The following is a 20,807-nucleotide window of genomic DNA, read 5'->3' as shown; positions in this document are numbered from 1 at the left end:
GAATCCTTCATGCCTCTGAGGGTTCCTGGAGTGGGGTCCAGCAGAGAGGCGGGCTGGGTGGGTGTGCTCAACAGCTGCCCTCATTCTGAAGACCAGTCAGCACAGGCCCTGAAGCTTCTGAGAGGACTGTGGAATTCTCATTTCCCGAAGAGTTGGCCTCTTTTTTTTTAGCATTGTCCACACTCGTGTATGTATGTGTTTGATCAGAACTCCTTCCTCCCTTGCAGATGGGAAGTTCTGCCTTCAGTTTCCTTTTTTCTGTTGTAAAGTGTGTTCTCAAATCTGTGTCTCAGGACGAGGCCCACGTTTGGTTTCTGTCATCCCAGGCAGACACATAGGGTCCCTCATATGTACCAGACAAGGAGAATACAGAAGTGAGAGCCAGCCTCTGTCCCCAGGGAGCACTGTGTCTGGTTTTCCAAGATTTGCGTGTGTTTGTCCAGCGAATATCCCTGGATGATTTTGAATTGAAAAAAAAAAAAAAAATTCAGTCCCAAAGTACGTGGATATTCTCAGAGATAGTCAACCTCTTCAGTTCCCAAAATCAGCAGGTAGGATGGGTAAACTGAGACACCTCCAGATTGCTGACCAAACGGCATTTTGTTTTAGATCAAGGGAAATATGAAACATTCCAAAGCATCATTAAATGTATGTAAAACGTGTTTGAAAACCATTGCTAGTGTCATGAAAACCCATCTTGCTCAAGTATGAAGGTGGCGATGGTATTTTCAAAGGATTTAAGACAGATTGATTTTAAAAAGAGGAAAGTCTTTTAGTATTAAAATTCACATTCATTTGTTAAAAAAAAAAAATAAGCAATCCAAGTGTCTGTCGATAGATGAACGGATAAAGAGGTGGTCTCATATACAATGGAGCGTTCCTCAGCCATAAAGGAAAGGATGAGATCTTGCCATTTGCACCACATGGATGAACCTAGAGGGCATGATGCTCAGTGAAATAAGTCAGAGAAAAGCAAATGCCATATGATTTTACTTACATATGGAATCTGAAAAATAAATGAATAAACAAGCAAAAAGCAGAAACAGACCCATGAATACAGAGAACAAACTGATGGTTGCCGGAGGGGAGGGATGGGGAGGATGGGATGGGCAAAATGGGTAAATGGGATTGGGAGATCCGAGCTTCCCGTTCTGGAAGGAACACATCATGGTGATAAAAGGCACAGCGTAAGGAATATAGTCACCGGTATGCTAGCGTGGTGACAGATGGTTGCTTCACTGTGGTGAGCCTAGCATCATGCACAGCACTGTGGAATCGCTGTGTGGTGCACTTGAAACTGGTGTAACATTGCGCGTCAACTAGACTCCAGTTAAAAAGAAAAGCCTCGTGTTCCAGTGATTGCTGAGGACAGGTGGACACTCAGCCTCTCCTTCCTCCCATGCTGTTCCTCCAGCATAGTGAGGGAGAAAGTGCACCAAGAACTATTTCTGCAAGAAGTTATAAACTGTTCTCTGTTAAAAAAAAAAATACTTGATAGGGAACTACCAAGGCTGCCCTTGAGCGCTGGGCCTGTTGCTAAAACTACATGCCTCATCAAAGGAGATCCTAATCCCAGATCCCTCCAATTACGCAAGAAAGGTTACTGCTGGCCGCGAGCCCTATCTACGGCAGAAGGCAAACTTCAGATCCTGCCTCCAAGTCATGATTAAAGCAATAGTATTGTTTAGGTTTACAGAGTCTGGTTTGGGATTAAGGAAGACAACTCATACACCTCAAATCTGGAGCAGAGTAGAAAGGGATCCATCTGGGTTTGAGTCTTGACTCAGCCACTTACTGCCTGACTATGGGTCCTTGGCAAGGTACTTGAAATCTTTAAGCCTCAGTTCCTCTGTCTGTAAATAGATGAGGAAGTTCTTACTTGGAGGGGTGAGTAGAATAAAAACCACATAGAGCAATATGGATCACAAACAAAACAAAATGAAGCCACTCACAAAGGTTGCATATTATATGAACCCATTTATGTGCAAAAATAGACAAAGGAATCCACACCGTTGGAAATCAGGATAGTGGGTATTGTTGAGTGTGGAGCTGTGACTAGAAAGGTACACATAGAGGTTTGTGAATGCTGGAAATGTTCTGTATTTTGATCTGGATATTCGTACCACATGTTGAGTTCATGAAAATTAATTAAGCTGTGCACTTGTTTAAAAGTAGAGAGACTAAGTAGGGTGAGCATGTAGCAATGGTCCAGCAGACATCCCTTGTCTCTGGAACTTTCTCTTTGTTCTAGAGGTCAGACCATACATTGTCTATACTGCAAGAAAACTGACACAGTAGACCCAATATTTTGGGTTACTTGAATTGCTAACTGGATAATACTCTATTTATTTTAAGTTCATTGTAGCCATAAAGATTTCCCAAATTAACTGACTTGAGATCAGAGAGAAAAGGACAACAGGTCACGTCGTAGCAACTGAGTGGGTCTCCGTTTCAAAGCTTCTCATTTTGAGATTCCAGATACTATTTCAGAACAAAGAAATATCCCCACTGTGGCTGACTTGATTGGTTGAGGAGTAGAAATGGGATTATTTTCTCTCTCAGGTCACTTCTAAATGTTACCTTTCCTGTAAACTGTAACAAAGCTTCCGTTTGTATGGAGTTAGGAGGTTTTAGGTGAATTTCAAAGTCTTTTTAAAGAGATAGATGGATAGAGAGATGTTACAATTAGTGACTCAAAAGTAAAGTGGTCTTATGTCCTTAAATATCTCCCCTTTTCAAAGAATGTCTTGCCAAATTGTTGGACTTGGAATTTCTTCCAGCCTTTTTGGTCTTTGTCAGTCAATGACTTAGCAATCATCCTTTCAGAAGGCATTTTGGGAGCTTTGTAATTCATGGAATTCTAATAAAGTAACTTTCTTAAAAGAGAGAATGTGGGTCCCATGCTTCTGCCCTCATTTGACAGTAGAAATCCCTGAGAACACTGGTGATTTATTTAGAGGTTTCCTGGTTAAAAAAAAAAAGTGATTGCCTCTTTAGCTTCCTAATATAAGGGAATGATATGCTATCCTGTGACTCACATCAGTATGATTTCACTGAATGGTATAGAGTGCTCATCAGATCATGGGCAAGGTCTGTGAATACCAGCAAATTAAACATCTCTATTTACAGGGCTGGCGGACAGGAGGCAAAATGGCTATCAACTCGTGGTGCTCTTTTTAGCAATTCTTATCTGGATGAAATTGCTTCTCCTCCCTTCGATGTAAAATGCAGAGGTTACTGCATTATACATAAGGGTAGAGAACTGAAAATTTTTCCATCAAGAACCACGAATCAATAAATCTTATGATCTCACTTCTGGTGCTATAATTGAGCTAAATCGTCTTAAAATGGGCACTGTTCCTGAGGTTCTTTGAAGCATGCTCACCGTTTCTTTGAGTAACACTGAGGACTGACCTCCATTTACAGGGACGCGGAGGCAAGGCTCATAAATACTAATATTCTGTACCAGGTTCACCGGAGCAGGGCTGTCTCAGCCAGGCCTGTAAATGTTCAGTGCATGCTTTAACTCGGCAGAGAGAAGGAGGTCTTGGCTGGGCCACCAGCTTTCCCAGTGACTGCAAGGCTCCTCCATGTTACAAAAGCTGCTGCGAACGGGAGGCTATTCATCATTACCTTTTGTCGGTATCTGTTTCTTAGAAAGCAAATCTTCAGTAAGCAGCAACTCCACATTTTGTACGAAACCCTGCCAAATGGGCTTCAGACAGAATTGGGATCTGTCTTCTGAGCAGTCACTGTTTTTGTCATTTTATTTTGTATCTTCTACCAAGTTAGTTCACGATGCTAACGAGTAGACATCTGACACATGATTCATGATGATGTTAGAGATGAAAAATGATAACATCCAGCCCTCATCAGGCACTCACTGCATGCCTGGTGCTCAGCTAAGCATTTCATGAGCAACATCTCTCTTCTTGCCTCTCAACAATCCAGGGAGGGAATTCCTCTTTAGTCCTTTTTTATAGATAGGGAAACTAAGACCAAATGAAGTAACCAGCTTGCTTCAGGATGTGCAGTTAAAAGTAGAGGGGTTGGGATTTAGTCCCAGGTGATCGGACCACACCGTGCTGGGAGGGACCCAGCAGTGACCTTGCTGCGCAGCCTCCCCTCACACATGAGCCCCCCCCCCCCCCCCCCCCGCACAAGAAGCTGCAGAACAGAGACTTGCCTGGGCTCTACCGTCTGGTTCCAGGTAGGGCTGGAAGCATTGCCTGATGCCCTCCCAGCACCTTTCCCATGACGTCCCCGGGGAGCGGATTGCGTCTCCTCCTACCACCCAGCAGAGGCCTGTCCACATCTTTTCCAAGTGCTTAATAAATGTAAGTACATATCAAAACCACTTCTAAGACCCTTTGAGAAATGCCTGCAGAGGATCCTGGAGGCTGCGGAGGGAAGTGATAGATCATGTGACACAACTGAAAACTATAGAAACAGAGAAGCGCATTTAAAAGTGAGTGAATAGCAGGGGATTGGAAGACAGAGCTTAGCTGAGACTTGAATGGGACAGCAGAGGCCTCGTCCCCAGGGTGGCACTGACCGAAAGTACCGACGTGACAAATGGTGTCATCGTTCATGACTGACATCAAATGTGTTACTGTCTCCAAAACAGCAAAGATTAATTTACACTTGAGAACTTTCCAAAAAAATTAAGCACTGGGATTAAGGACAGTGTAGTGTTCAGAGCCTGAAATGAAGCAAATAAGGCATTCTTCAGAGAGTGGGGTGGCTTTGATGATACCAGAAACACTGAGTTTGAAGGATTTTAAATACCCACAACATCAGGCCTGATTACAAATCAGGTGTTGTTGTTGTGTTACTGTTAGAACCAGGGCCCTCTGCTGGTCCCGGAAAGCCAGGAACTTAAGGGGACCCATGTGGGAACGTTGTAGTCATGTCTGTGATGACAGCAGAGTCCTGCCGAGTTGACAGCTTTCAGCTGGATCTTCTCTTTCCAGATCTCATGAGCTCTGCACATACCCGTCTAGGTTTGGGCAGGAGCGCACGGGATGGCAAAATGCCAGAGGTGATGACAATGATGTGGGGTCGTGGGGACAGTGGGTGGGAGCCCCAGGTGCAAGATTTGGCTGCCACTCGGGCCGGCTTCATGACCTTATGTGTGTCCCTAACGCTCTCTGTGCCTCTGCTCCCTCGTCTGTAAACTTGGGATCACAAAATTGGGAGTGCGAGCTGACTGACCTAGGGCACCTTAAAAGGGCTCTGTGAGCAAAAGAGTGATCATTGCTCCTTGATGTGGTTATCGGCTTCAATACGTGGCACTTCCTTGGCTCAGCCCCATTCTCCCCAAATGCCCTGTGAGCGGGTCCGAAGTGCATGTGTGCGGGCTGCTCATTTTGAGAGCTGGACCCCAGGAGCCTTCACAGTCCGCAGCTCTAAGTCCCTCCCTCCATGGAAATGTTCATTCTCGGGCTTTCTCTTGCAACACCGTGATTCACTTTGGGAGTCTGAGTGCTCCTGCAGCTTCCACGGGCTTGTGCCCCGTAGCCCAGACTCAACATGCCACATCGAGCTTGCGTCCGGCTCTGCCCACAGCTCTCCCTCCCAACACAGGGCTCGATCTCACCACCCTGAGATCACAACCTGAGCCAAAATCAAGAGTTCAGATGCTTAAGCGATTGAGCCACCCAGGTGCCCCTTTCTGTAATTTCAAGGCATTTGCCTCTTTGCTAAAAGAGAAATTCCTTTTTAAATATAGACAGTCAAAACCGTATCCAGTTAAACTTCAGTCTTAATAGTATTCATAAACTCTTTATGGTGAAAGTCTTATAAGCCCGTTCTATGTTTGAATGTCATCTTTAATGAAGGTTGATGAATTGACATAGGTTACACTGTCCCAAAAACTCTTGGAGGAGAGTGTAGCCAGCAGGAGTGAGCATGGGGCCAGGCCTGCCCAGCTCACGTGTGGGTTCCTGGGCAGGAAAGGCTGCAGGGTTTCTGGGGGGTACTTCTCCCATGGTCTCAAAAAGAAAGGAGAACCAAACAAGGGTAAGTGTTAGGGAAGCAACAGAATGAAAGCAGGGTTACCTTTTGCCTGCCTTTTAAAAAATTTCTTGTCTTCTGACCTCTGAAGTTCCAGTGGTGGACTGAGCAGACTGATTTTTTTATCAATTTTTTTTTTTATCCATTGTAACTGACATACAACATCGTGTAAACGTAAGGCGTGTACGTGCTGGTTTAATACATTTGTACATTGTGGTATGATTACTACAGGGGTGTCAACCAGGACTTGTACATGTCACATACTTACCAGCTCCTTTTTTGTGTTGAAAACAGTTGATTTAGTCTCCTAGCAACCTCGAAGTTTGTAATACCGTATTCTTGACTGTAATCACAGTGTTGTGCATTAGATCTCCAGATCTTATCTACGAGTTACAAGTTTGTGCCCTTAAACAGAAGCTCCCCAACACCTCCCCCCACAGCCCCGGGGAGCTGCCATTCCACTCTCTGCTTTCCCACGCTCGGTTTTTCCAGTTCCACGTGTAGGTGATGTCCTATGGTGTTTGTCTTCCTTTGGGAGAAGGCTGACTTAGTTTCCTGGGCTTTCTCTAACATTTTTTTCACCATAGTGTTTCTTAACAATCATCCTATCAAAACCTATGACCTGGGAACGTCTTTGAAAAGGCACTGCTCTTGGAGAATGAGCAGAAACCCTTTCCAGGAACGGTGTCCATGGTCCTTCATGTGATTTTCAGATGTTACGCCTGCATTTTTGTCTGCCTGCCCAGATATTGGTCATCACAGTAACAGGGCCGCCGCTCTGGGGCCCCTGGTACTCTGTGGTGCGTGTGTGCTTCAAGCAGACGTGATTCTGTCTGGCTGGGCTGGGCGTGGGGGGCTGCAGGAGGCCGCGGGGCAGAGGGAGGAAAAGGGAGGACCCGGGGCTGAGGAAGAGACACCAAACTGTATACTTGGTGGGGAAGTTAGAAACAGCAACGAGTTACTTCTGGGCATAAATAAATAAGCCCTGGGGACCTTGTAGACATTAGATGATGTCAATTACAAAGCATGATGGAAAAAAAAAATAAAAGTGGGGAGTTTTGTCAAGAATCTTCAAAATGAGTGGATTAGATTCATAGACTGGACCACACCAAAAATATTTACTTGATGTTGAAATTGAGTATTGACAGCAGAGGTTGAAATATGTTTGTTATGTTTCTGCTTCGTGCTAAAATAAAGATGACACCCAAGCCATCAGTCTTTCTTCCCCCTTGAAATCCTCGGAAACAGTGCCCTGTAAATGCCAGAACGATGGATGAGCAGCGCTTGACGTTTTTCCCTCGTGCTTTCCCCCGACAGGAACCAGCCAGCCGAGCCCCCCGCCCTACGGGTTCCATCTCTCAGCAGAAGAAGAAATGAGAAGGCAGCGGCTGCGCAGATTTGACCACCAGTGAGGGGTCCAGTTGCGGGATTACTGCCCATGTGGTTCGTCCCCCGAGCCCTGACTCTGCACCGAAGCCGAGTGCAGCCTGCTCTGCCGTCGGCTTCGGCCCGCCGTCCCATGGCCCCCGTGGGTCTCTGCGCACGGCCACTTTGACTTGCCTTGAAACCAGCCCTCTGGGTGCAGCTCACAGCTGTCGGGGAGTGGCCCTTCTCCTGCCGCCCGCCCCGTCCACCCCACACGCAGAAGGGCGGTTCCACCTCGCAGGCACCAGCCTCCTCCACACGCCTCTCTCCTGCTGCTCACTCCGTGGTGCCCCTGCCTCGTTCGGTCCACGAAGACCGTGACTTTCACCAGCCTGGAAGATCAGCCCCCCCGACCCCCGCCGTGCCCGGCGCGCCCCGGCTCGACCTGGCAGGAAGTGAGAAGCCGTCCCTGGGCCTCCTGACACGCTGCCCTGGTGACCTCCCGGGAACACAAGGTGGCCACCATAACAGGACGTTGTTGTGGTCACCCCTGCCCAGGCGCCCCGGCTCCTGCGCCCCTACGTCTGGGTGGCACTCACCACACCCTCTCTCCGTTCATACGTGGCTCTGCCTTTATGGTTTGGCTGAAAAAGCTTGGGTAAGATTTCAGGTGGGGAGGCCACCCACACACTCCGTTAGAAGCCAGGTGGCACCGACATTTGGGGCTCGCACCAGCCCTTCTGGTGACAGGACGGGTTCCCAGAGCTGTGACCTGTGTTAGTGAAGCAGCCAGCAGGTGCGACGGGCAGAGGAAAGCAAACTCGTCTGGTGGGCTGGTCACTGAGAAATCCCTCCGGAGGAGGTATTTTTTCCTCATAAAAAGTGCCTTTTAAATGGCCACGGTAACAGCCACTTGTCCTGTCCAGGCCCAGGACCCCTGCAGCATCAGCCCACAGGCCGTCCAGGTCACTCCTGGTGCTTGGGTTCCATGAATAAAAAGACAAAGTCCGATATCTCTACTGTCTTACTGTCACTGAGATACTTGTGTTTAAAGAGCGTTGGAAGCAGAAAAGGATCCTCCTATTTTCATTTATATTCCTAGCATTTATATCTAGTTTTCTGATAAAGTAATATATATGCCTTCTATATGCGCAAAGCAAACACCTGAAGGAATTATGCCCGTACATTAACTAAAGTTACCTTTGGGGGTAGAGCACATAGGATTTTGCTTTCTGGTTTTTTACAGTTTTATATTGCAGTCTTTTTCAAATGTGTGTATTTGTATGTATGTGTATTGCGTTTGCCATCAGGAAAACTGATTTATGTAATAATAAAGCAAGAACTATATAATGCACTTAATAAGTACTATGTCGGCACTGAGAAGATTCACAATATAAAAACTACAAATAAATACATGTACAGTATTAAAATCAGCTGTATTCTCACCATTTATAGGTACCCAAGGTTAACATTTTGGGGGCACGACTTTCTCATCTTTGTACACGTTTGACGAAGTTGGAGCATACCAGCCATGCGCTTTCGTATCCACTTTCTCATCTGAATTGATCTGGGAGAGGCTCTGATACCTGGATCCAGATGAGCTAAGAAGACCCTCAGGTCCTGGGGGCCGTTCTGGCCTGGACAGGGATACCTGAGCTCCGAGGGTTCATTTATAATCGATGTGAAGCTACACGCAGCTTGTTTGTAATAATGAGTCGTGTCTGTGAGTCTGGTTGCCTTAAACATGTTAAAATGTTCAAGTTAAATGTCATTTCTCTCACTCCCAGACTCTCCGGATTTCTCTCCCAGTTCCCCCAATTCTTACACTGCCTTCTCTGATGTCTTGCCCTGTTACTATTTGTGCACAGCTACACAAAAGCGTGACTTCTGCCCGGGGAGCGTGGACTGCGAATGGCTCAGGGACAAGGACTGTGTCTTATCTTGCTGCACTGTCCCTCTCTCCCCTGCCACCAGGAGCCCTGGCTCCTGGGACGCACTCCCTGAATGTTTTCCCAAACTGTTCTTTTTATGACATTCAAGTCCAACCTCTGTATTTGGAAGTATTTTTCTTAACGGCTGTTGAGTCTGGTAGTAATAGCTCCTTGCTCCGTTCCTAAACAAATAGATGCAAAGACACCGGAATTGGATTTTGAATGGTATAAGTAATATAACATGCACACCTTCTTTATTTATGGAGTGGAACATCACTCAACTTCAGAGATGTGGGAAAGGTCTTAGTTACAAATACAAACCAAATATCTCAGCGCAACAACGAAGATGTTCTGGAAATCATTATAATTACTTTGTTGCTGATAGACTGGCCTGTGACCAATGCTTATTATTTTCAGTGTCCATCTTATTTTTTTTTCCTGCGATAAGGAATCCCCACAGTTATGTCAACGAACTGGAATTGGGAGGAGGAAGACGAACAAAAGCAAGTGTATTAGACGAATTACCTCTAAGAGAGAATAAGCATTTCGGGCTCTTTTTAAAATCTGGTTGGTAGTTTGGTTAATAGCAATTTCCTGACTGTCTTATTAAGCATCCAGTCGCCATACTTTGGTTCTGATCAGCCCCCTTAGGAGACCTCTCAATTCAGAATCTTTCTGAAGCTGAGGGAATGGTTACAGTGGCTTGTAATGACCTTGAGTGCACTGCCTGTGATTCCAAAGTCCTCCATTGCTAGTTCGGGCTCCTTCATTCCTTTGAGCCGTGTGCTGCCGAGGCACGGGCCTGCAGTGAGTGGCAGGGTTTGGTAGGAGCAGGGCCAGCCTACGTATCTGACACCCGTTCTGCCCCTGCGGGAGCGGGTATAGAAGAGATGAGACCCGCCACCCACAACAGCCGGTAAGACAGGGTGTGGCAGCCCTGGCCTCCTCGTTCCCAGGCTTTGTGTCTCTTGAGAGGTTCAGTATTCAGTAAAGAATTGTATTCAGTTGGTCATTTTTATCAAACCTTGTATATACAGCTCTTCCTTTCTCTTCCTATGAGGTATTGCAATCCTTTCCTGGTTTTTTGTTTTTTGTTTTTGTTTTTGCCCCGCTCTTGCATCTTAGAACCACAGACTCTACTTAGAGGACCTTAACATGTCTCAATTCATTGCTCTACTCGATACTTAAAATACCTCTTCACTCAGCTCTACCAGCTCTGCTAGCTCATCTTCCAAAATTGACTCTTGTGCTGAGCACTCATCTCCATACCCTTTATTGTCTCTTTTGGCCAAAGCACAAAGATCAAACTCAACAGCCAAGCTTTAGACCTCATTCCCAGTTATCCGTAACAGAGTCTGCACTTCTGCTCACGGGTCTCCCCGTCTAAGGCATGGGCTTTCCTGACCCGTGACTTAACTGTGACGTGCTTTGACGTGGGACAGTCTCTTCCTCTCTCTCAGCCCATCCAGACCTCCCCATCCTGCCCCCAGATACCACAGCCCAGAATGATCTACTGCTCTTGTTGGCTGTTGGTCATAGTTTCCACAGCCTCTTGGAACTGCTAGGTATCCTGCAGTGAGAGAATTTTTCTCTCTAGATTGTAAGCTTCATGAGGGCAGGGACCATGGCCGTTTCTGTGTATCTCCTCACAGTACCTCGAGCAGTGCTCTGTCTGGAATTCAGAACCAATAAATGCCTGTGGATTGAAACAAACTCATTGATACCATCCCCAGTGGCACATATAAAAAGATACGCATGTTGCTAATTGATACTGTTGTGGTTTTTTGGTGTTTTCTTGAATCACATCAAGGAAGGAATAACTTGAAGGAGAGGATTTGCCCCTAGAAAGAATTTCAGGCTTTTCCCAGGCTTCATAGGATAGCTCGCTTACTACTGATCAGAAGGTGGGGAGGGACCACCACCCTCATGAGTCTGTCTGAAGACACACCCCACGTCACGGCACAACATTCAAGATCCCAGTACATCCAAAAAATGTCACTGAGGCCTCCGTGTGTATACCACCAAATCGGGTCATTATACTTTGCAGGAATGCTTTTGATGTGTCCATATTAACCTTTTTTCTTTCTATTATATTTAGGGGTAGGGGAGAGTGATCTTGACATCTTGTTCAGATGACAGAAATGAACTGGCCGATTTGAACGTGTGATTTATGCTTTATCAGCGAAAACTAGAACATGGCCAGTAGAAATCATTAAATTTGGTAGTAATACATATTGGTGCTCGGTAAGAGACTGGGATGATCAATAGTATCGTGTGGCTTAAAGAGGCTCTTGGTATCTGGGGCACACACAAGCAGAACCCGAGAAACAGCACCCCACCGCATGGCTCCCTGTAAACACAACTGATGCGGGTCCCTTTCCTAAACATTGAAACAAGCTGTTCACCCACTGGCCGAGCTTCCTGCCAGGAAGTGGCGAAGTTGTTTCTCTCAATTTATTCCCTCCTGAATACCCAGTGTAGTGTCTGGAGGCAAGTGTTAAAAGCAAGAACAAATCAAAGTATGTGACTTCATAGATTCTTGGTATTTATTTGAGGTCCTTAAAAGTTATTGTCTGACTTTAACCTTGAGATGTGGTCTCCTTGTAAGATCCCCCCCATCAATAATTTAAAAATATCCTGCACGTCCTTAGTAGTAGCAGATGATTCTTAAGACAACTGAACAAGGTCTTGAGGATCTCATTAAAGAATAGCACCAGGGCCAACCTTCCGGCTATTCAGAGTGTGGGCCCTGGGCCAACACATCCAGCAGCACCTAGAACTCACTGGAAATTCTGACTCCTGTTGCCAGACCAAATGAATCATAATCTGCATTTTAATAGGTCCCACGTGTGCATGAGTGGATAAAGAAGATGTGGTATATATTTATAACGGGATATTATTCAGCCATGAGAAAGGAGGAAATCCTGCCATTTGTGACAACATGGATGGACCTTGAGGACATTATGCTAAGTGAAATAAGACAAATACTCCATGATCTCTTTTATGTGTGGAATCTTAGAAAAAAAAAAAAAAACATCCAACCCAGAAACAGAATAGAATGGTGGTTACCAGGGGGTGCGGAGAATGGGAAGATGATGACACAAGCTTTCAGTTACAAGAAGAATGACTTCTGGGTATCTTAACAGCACGGTGACTATACTTAATAAAACTGTATTGTATACTTGAAATTTGCTAAGAAAGTGGGTCTTAATGGTTCTCATCACCAGGGAAAAATAATGAGAATATGGAGGTAGAAGTGGGGGAAAAAAAAAAACTGGTCTCAAGTAGTTTATAGGCACCAAAATCCTTCTCAAATTTCAGTGTGCACAAATGCATTTGAAGATGATCATCGGGGGGGCGCCTGGGTGGCTCAGTCGGTGAAGCGTCAGACTCTTGGTTTCAGCTCAGGTCGTGATCTCAGGGTCGTGGGATCGAGCCCGTGCCGGGCTCTGTGCTCAGTGTGGAGTCTGCTTGTCCCTCCCCTGCTACTCCCCCCGTTCTCTCTCTCCTAAATAAATAAAACCTTTAAAAAGCGAGAGAGATGATCATCCGTTATCTGCTAGGATTGTGACAACCATCCTCTCCGAGAACCAGGCACCCTGTTTTCAACCGGGATCCCGAGGCTCAGAGGGGTGAGGTGAGGGACCCCGGGGTCAGCAGCCACACCTGGCAGCACCCCTGCTGTTTCTGTTGTGTGGAGCAGGAAGGAGAGGGCTTGGTCTCAGCAGAAGGGAGCCCGAGGGGAAGAACTTACTTGCAGCCACATACCACCTCCCTCTTGCACGCAAGGTACCAATCAGAAGTACTTGTGCGCAGAGCTGTGGGGTCCGAACCGGACCGGCCTGACGTACTCTAGATGTGCAAGGTGCTGGTTACTCCTGGTTTATTGTGAGAGCAGCATAAACGGTGGATCCAGCCTGCACACGTGCTCACAGGTTGGTGATCCCTGTGTATTGTGTGTATTGCAAAGCAGAGGGGCTACTTGGCGACCAAAGCTTTTTATTCATTTTTAAAATTGTCTTACTTTTTCCAGATAAAGAGATGAAAATGATTACTGGTTGAGAATTGCACGGTGAGCTGATAAAATTATAAAGCCTAGGTATTTTATCACTGAGGGTGCAAGCCCAGAATAATGCATCACAGAAAGTGCCTTGCTCGCAAACAGGAGAATAAAAACAGCTAAGTTGGCTGGTGCCACAGTGACCGAGCCTCCAGGGAAGGACCTCCAGATACTTATTTCTCCAACTCAGAGAAGTTCTCCTGAATGGCTGAACTGGAATGGACATCCAGGGGCTCCGGAGGCCTGGCCAGTTTTCAGCAGACCCTGAGATACAGTGGGCCTTTCGGGCTCCCCCAGATCACTCTGCCCTCATTGGTTCCCCCCACCTCCCTCCCTCCAAGGACAGTTGAAGACCGTCTCCACATTGAGCTGGGCAGACTGCCTAAGGACTGGGACTTTCCAGTGATAGCAACGGTTCACAGTGACATCTACATGAGACCCTTCATTTACTAGCCAACCTACAAATGGGGAAGCTTCTGGGAGGTGATGGTTTAACAGGTAAGAGCCCAATCTCTAGTGACAGACCAGGGTTCATGTTCCCCTGGCTGCTGACTGTGACCTTGAGCAAGTTACTTATTCTCCCTACACTTCAGTCTTCTTGTCTGTAAAATAGGATCGTTGGGAGGTTGGGGGGAGCACATACAACAGGGTTAATACAGTTCCTGTCATTTAGCAGGCGCTCAAGAAATGCTAAATACTGTTCTTTCTCCATGAAAAGTTATTGACTATCAATGCCTAACCCCTAACTTCCAGTTACTATGGTTATCAGTGACAGTACCTTACTTTTTTTTCTCTTTGTAGTTGTATCTCTAACTTTTAATCCTCAGGACAACCCTGTGAAGCAGGTGGTCTCATTCTCCTTCAACTAGTAGGACAACTGAGGTCCGCAGGGTCTGAGCCCCCGGGCTACTAACCACACAACTCAACAGGGGTTGATGCAGAACCTTTGGCCCTGAGACCCGGTTCCTTGTCCATCACCCACCCTGTCACCGTGTGCGGCCAACACTTCCCAGAGCCTCCGAATCCCATCCTTTCCTCAAAGGGGGCACTTCCTACACTCTGCCCATGCTCTTCCCCCCTAAAGTCTATACCTTGACCATGTAACCCATTCTCCCCACTAAGCCAGCTCCAAAACGAGCCACAGTAGGAGTGAGGTACATCAGAAAGTAAACTGACTCTAGCTTGAAAGAAAATAAATGCACCAGATAAAACAGCTGTTTTTGGAGGTCATCACAGAATTTTATATATAATGAACAATATTATAACTTATAATACAACCAAGATTTAGGTGACAAGCAGACCAGGTATCTTGCAAGTGTTACATGGTTAAAAATCTTTATACTTTACAACCATAGGTTAGAGAGAGGGATGCAATTTATTGGACACATCTCACATTTTTTCCTATGAATCATTAAATATTTAAGCACCATAAAATTCAAGCATTTCACATGGATGTGGCAGCCAGCCTTGGCGGTTTAAAATGCATTATGCAGAGTCTCTGGCAGATAATAACAGTGACAATTGCAGAGTACTGATTTTTAATGTCAATTGTTTTGTCCCCTGCAGAACTTCCTGATAATGTCCCTGTAGGAAATTGTGATTTTGTGTGTGCATGGGGGGGGGGGGGGCAGGTTACAGTAACTTTGAGAATTGAAATAAAATAACATTCCCAAAGACACAAAGAATTGCCAGGTATAATAATTCTAATCAGTAATTTATATGCCCTGTAAGAATCATAATATAATTCTACTACGGAAAAAAACCCAAGAAATGTTTTTTCATATTAAATTGTTTTAAATAGAAGATGTGACCAGAATAAATGCGCAATGATTGTTACGTGCTAGACGTATAATCTAACTTAATTTTCGATGTAAGAGTAGGTGTTATGTCCCATTTTATAAATGAGGAAAATGGGGTTCAGAGAGTAGGTGTAACTCACCCCGGGTGACACAGCGGGGAAGTGACAGAGCCAGCTCCAAACCAACTCCAAAGTCCACATTTTCCCACTATTCCTGCAGTTGTACAAAATAAAAGTAAAAATTATCAAATTCGTTTGGCGAGCTGATGAAACAAATCTAATGCAATTTCCTGGAATGCACAGAATGGTTTGCTTTGTTATAATCTACAAGAGGCTCAAAATAAAATCTGATACAATCCAGTTTCAGTGGACCATTCCGTTGACTCTTTTTCTAAGCACAGAAAACACGTATACAAGCTTCGTCAATGTGGTCTTGTACTAGGAAGCTCTCACGTGAGGAGGGAGTACAGGTTACGGCATGAGTTTAGTCTTGTCACATTTCAGTGAAGAGCCTTCTCTCAGCCAAATCTCAAGGATCCTATCCTTTCTGAAATTTCAGTTTTGGAAAAGTAAGCTGTATTTCAGGAGGGGGTAAGGGTTACAGCTTATCAGTTGGCTTTCTGTCAGTAACTGTTAAGGGGAGATGGTGGGTGTGCAGATCTGTGGGTGCATTCACATATTTTGAAGTAAGAAATGGTTTATACTTGTTACCGTTTTGTCCACGAGAGCCCTACTTGCACCTAACGCCTAATGGTACTTATTGAACTGTCACTGAAAGCAGAATTATCAGTAATGCACTCAGCTCTGTGTAGGCACTTGGTGTACAGTTGAGTGAAGCTTGGCCCTGCCCTCCAGGGGCCTGCACTGGACCAGAGAGCATGGAGGAAGTGTGAGCAGACCTTACCGGGGCGAAGAGGGCCATAGGAGAGTGGCCAGGCCCATCTGTTGTCCTGGGAGCAGTGGAAGGGAGTCCGAGTCTCCCTGGGGAAATTCGCACCCACCTCTCCCCTCCAGCTCATTCCCTCTGTCAAGAAGCTGTTGCATTCCAGGGGACTTCCCTGAGCGGGGACGTCACTGGGAGAAAGAGCAGGAGCCGGGTCACAGAGCTGGGAACAGGCCTCTGGGGTGTGTGCACAGGTGAGCTGCGGGCAGCCTGTCACCCCACCGGAAGTCACTTGGACCTCACAGGCACAGGAGACATTGAACGATTTTTTAAGCCCAAGAAAAACAAGAACAAGTTTGCATCTTGGAGAAACGACTGGGATTTGAAAAGTGGAGGCGTCAGTTGGGAGCTGTTTACCATCAAAAGTATGGGGGAAAGACAAAGGCTGCATTAAGGCACTGTGAGACCAGAGGGGAAGGTGGCAATCCACAGGAAGTGGCCTCTGAGTTTCGGTCTGGGAAATATGAGAGGACAAGGAATGAGCCACCCACTGGCAGCACAGAGACCTGGGTACCTGGACACCTGTATGGATGGGGCTCCACTCACTGAGAACAAGAACCCAGGAGGAAACATCCCATCCTCCCCCACGTGACCCAGAGCAATGCCCACTGGACAGTGTATATGCTTTCTAACCAAGGGGCTTCCTGGGAAGGAAATTTTGATAAGGATCATCACCAGTCATGGATTAGCCACCACTAAGCTTTGTTCATCCTTCACAGAGAAAGGACATTTCAAAGTACACTGATATTTAACCAGGTGAAGAAAGCAGAGTCTTCTAATCTGAGGAGTTATCTGTTCCACAGTTTTGCCCTTTAGACCAGTTACAATAATTTTCCAAAATTGGAAGGCAACAATTGTGCAGCATTTAGAGAGGGGTTCTTGCAATAGCAGTATTTTGAACAGTCTCAAACACAATCCCAGGCTCACCGTGAGTAAATTGCCCACTTAATTCAGCCTGTGTTTTAAGATGTATCTGGCAAGCTTACTAAGATAATATTCTAATGTGCATAAAATACTTCAGCAAGCAAGGTACGTCTCTAACGTTCTATTTCTCACCCTTATCTCTTCCCAGAAAATGTTCTCAGACCAAATTCATGAATGAACAAGATGAAATTTTAGAAGGCTTGACATTTGGTAACACATAACAAAACTTGGGAAAGAGAAAAGTGTAATAATTATAAACGAGGTTGAAATTGGCTTAATTTCAGGTGCTCAAAAATATGTAACATGCCATAGCACGATTAAAAACAATCAATAAATGGGTCAAATGAACTAGGAAATACTCTGTTTTCATCTTAAAATGTACATTTTTTTTTTCTTTTTACTGGAAAGTATTAAAATAAATTGCCATCCCGGGAGTAGCCCATAACAAGGCTCATTTGAAATATGTTCTACATATAAGAGCTCATTGCTAATCAATGTTTGGCAAGGAAAACATCTTATAAACAAAATTTTATTACGTTTTTCTTCTCTCAATTATTTTTAAGCGCGTTGAAACTAAGCACGAAAATGAGTGTCACTTGCTTATGAGAAATTTCTTTAGTTTTTTCTAAAATGACGTGTTTTTAAATAAGGAAGGCAGGTTTCCTCCAATTTATTTCCAACAAGGTTTCTGGTTTTTAGGATTAGACCACTGAATCCCTATCAGAATAGGAAATGTATCTTTTGCTATTCAGAAAACTACTCATTCTAAATTGACATATCTTCTAAACTTTTATAGAAAATATTAATACCAAATGTCAAACTGCTGCCTTGGTAGGATACTGACAAAAAATAGAAGAATTTTTTAAAATTGGAAAAACAAGATGCTTCTGTAAAAACCAGTAACAGGCACATAAAATTCAAATTGTAGGTTGTTTTTATTTTTTATTTTTTTCTAAAATAGCACCATATCTTCCTGGCGGGGTGACCATGACTTAAATGAATCTTCTTACCTAAGTTTAATTAAGCCGGCCCTTAATTTTCTCCCAAGTGCATAATGATAGCTCTGTCACTTCCCGGTATGAAATGCCATTATGTTTTGGAGGAAAAGCGTCCGTGGCAGGCTTCGTTCGAGGCAGCTCTGCAGGCGCTCCTGGGGAGGGGAGCAGGATGCTTTGTGTGAGCTGGTGCGTCTGAGTGAGCCCCATGTGGCTTCAGTCCCATTAGCGCGCGCACACCGAAGACTAGCTGGACCCCGACTGGGCAAATGCCGTCTGTTTGGAAGTTCACTGCAATGGGGAGTCCATTTTTGTGAATCACTGCCTTAATATTCATTAATAGCTCTAAGGCTCTTAATCCCTTATTGAATATAATTTTTTCCATAAATGCTACTTTTCAAAAAGGGTTGCCAAAGTAGGCATTTCCATTCTCTGAAAAATGCAGAAGAGAACACGTTTTATGTTCATCTGTGATGTGTTTATGCTAATGTAGCATCTCCGGAATCCAGCCACTGGGGTCCTTCCTGGCATAATGATTCATTCTGCTTTGAAATGAACTGTTAACACTGGCTGTGTGGGTTTTTTCTTTCTTTTCTTTCTTTCTTTCTTTCTTCTTTTTTTTTTTTTTACATCTTCTTGGGTCACGGTTTCACAATTATTTAAAGTGCATGGGGAAACAGATTACAGAAGAAATCATTTTGAGATGTTGGAAATCTCTACTTTCTAGTTTCATTTGTCGGCCTATTTATTTTTTTTCCTATAAAAATCCATCCGGAAGCCCACTGTATTACAGAGTAATTGACTTCAATTGTTTGAGGTGCTATTAACCAATGAGTGAAGTTCTCAGTAATGTAATTTGTAATCTGGCCTTTATCATCTCTTTGCCTTCCTGTGAATTAGCATCATTTTCAATAAAGCTGGCTCTTCCATCATCCGCAAAAACATAAGGATATCTGGGTTTCATCAAGATTGGTCGGTCCAAACAAATCCATACGAGGAGCATTTGCTTAATCTGCCCCGAACAGAGGAAGGGATGAGAGGTCAGTGGGAAAAACCACATAAACGGAAGGGGCAGCTGAAGCCGGAGTCTGAAATGAGCACCATTAATGTCTTAGCGCAGCCTGGGCCCCCGGGGGCCCCGAGGAAGTTTCTCCTGGCCACACGCTGGCGAGCTGTGGGTTCTCTAGCTGTGCTTCAGGCACACCTGGCACCTGCTGACCCTCCGGCGCTGGGCCTGGCTCTCTTTTAAGGTGTCTGGTGAGGGTGCCGACGAAAACTGCAAGTCAGGTCTCACTGTCGTCAGCCAGAAGCTATACTCATTTGCAAAAAAGTGGCAAGTTCCCTGCCTGCCTTGGCATTCGAGGAACGGTGCGGCTCGGAAATCTTCCAGACAGCTGCCAGGGGACATGAGGGCCTGCCCTCCTCCCTGGTCCCCGGCCCCTGTGTGCTGCCAGGACAAGACAGAGTTAGGGCTCAGACACGGGCAGACGACCCCAGGCCCAGTCCGCGCCACGTGGAGGGCTCCCAGGAATAGCTGACTAGGATCCCCCGAGGCAAGGAGCGGGGGACACAAAATGAAACCACTTTCTCTGGGGGGACTGAGACAAATCCAATGTCTACACCCTCGCAGAATCATAAAAACAAACAAACAAACAAAAAACCCCGGATCGGCAGTAAGAAGGAACGGCCCCGCATCTCGACAGGCTGGGGTTTGGGGTGGGCTTCACGACCCCACGTCCTAGTGCTGTCTGTCCCTCCGGCAGAGCTCCTGGAGTCCCCGGGGGGCACGGGGGGCGCGCAGGGGCTCACCATCAGGAACGAGTACCCGATCCACAGGCTCCTCCAGGTCCGCGGGCACGGGGGGATGGACTGGTCCTGGCTGTGCAGAGCCACCACGGGCCCCGGGGCCTCGCACACCGCACAGCGGCTGATGTACGGGCGGATCTCCTCCTCCGACAGCGGCGTCCCGGGCAGCGGCGCGGCGCTCGCCAGCCAGTAGGACCGGTCGTTCCTCTGGCCGTAGTGGCACACTTGGTGGATGTTGCAGTAGGCGAAGGGCAGCGTGCTAAACATGGGGAGGCAAGACCCTGCCAGCCCTTGGGAGGGAACACGAGGCAAGGTGGTGGGCGAGGCGCCGGGCCGGCGGTGCGCAGGGACCTTGCCCGCGCGCGCCCTCCGCAGCCACGCGTTCCGCCGCCCAGATGCACCTGCCAAAGCCCGCTGCTGTGGCAGGCGGGGAGCGCAGGGTACGCGCCTGACCGTTTCTGCCACCTCCCTGGTCCCGGGGCCAGCCCTCATCCACTCAGTCACTCCTCATTCCCTCGGGAACCGAACCGAGCAATGGGCCAGCCGCTGGAGGGGTGCGGTTAGTCCAGCTCTGTCTCCACAAAGCTCACGCCCTGGCTTGGCTGGGGACACGGCTGGGCATTTGGGCCGTCAACACACAGCATGGCCAGCCCTAGGAGTGAGGAGGCAGGCGCACGGGGACTTCGGAGAGGATACCCGGAAGAATGGATCTATGCTAGGACCTGAAATACGAACGGGATTTGGCCAGGTTTGAAGATGGTGACTCTTCAGAGGAGGAGACAGAGCAGGAGAGAGGGCCAGAGGTGAGGGAGTGTGGAGCTCAAAGAAATCAAAGGAATTCCGTGGGGGGGTGGGGGGGGGTGGACGTCTGTGTGTCTGTGTGTGTGTGTGTCTCAGGGGTCCAGAGAGAAGTCAGACCAGAGGCTGCGGGTTTTGTCTGTCTTGTAAGGAGCTTAGATTTTATCCCAGG

At 46.5% G+C, this 20,807-nt stretch overlaps 2 protein-coding genes across 3 annotated transcripts in view; one reads left to right on the top strand and one right to left on the bottom strand.

Moving 5' to 3' along the window:
• The window catches only part of RHBDD1 (rhomboid domain containing 1), a 122,818-nt gene extending 113,752 nt beyond the window's left edge, over nucleotides 1-9,066 (top strand). The window contains exon 9 of one of the 2 annotated variants that reach the window (XM_032401028.1): nucleotides 7,333-9,066. In XM_032401028.1, the coding sequence (XP_032256919.1) occupies nucleotides 7,333-7,427 (95 nt within the window). In that variant the 3' untranslated portion in view covers nucleotides 7,428-9,066. The remainder of the gene's footprint in view (nucleotides 1-7,332) is intronic. The other variant, XM_032401039.1, reaches the window with a different exon arrangement.
• A 7,289-nt stretch (nucleotides 9,067-16,355) lies between these two features.
• The window catches only part of COL4A4 (collagen type IV alpha 4 chain), a 120,993-nt gene continuing 116,541 nt past the window's right edge, over nucleotides 16,356-20,807 (bottom strand). Inside the window, exons 48-49 of the mRNA XM_032401003.1 lie at nucleotides 19,841-20,127; nucleotides 16,356-19,478 (exon numbers count right to left, since the gene is read on the bottom strand). Of these exons, the coding sequence (XP_032256894.1) occupies nucleotides 19,215-19,478; nucleotides 19,841-20,127 (551 nt within the window). The 3' untranslated portion in view covers nucleotides 16,356-19,214. The remainder of the gene's footprint in view (nucleotides 19,479-19,840; nucleotides 20,128-20,807) is intronic.

Source organism: Phoca vitulina, unplaced genomic scaffold (assembly GCF_004348235.1).
Source record: "Phoca vitulina isolate PV1807 unplaced genomic scaffold, GSC_HSeal_1.0 scaffold1, whole genome shotgun sequence".
Lineage (NCBI taxonomy): Eukaryota > Metazoa > Chordata > Mammalia > Carnivora > Phocidae > Phoca > Phoca vitulina.
The sequence above is the reverse complement of the archived record's forward strand: the minus strand, read 5'-3'. Positions and strand labels throughout refer to the sequence as shown.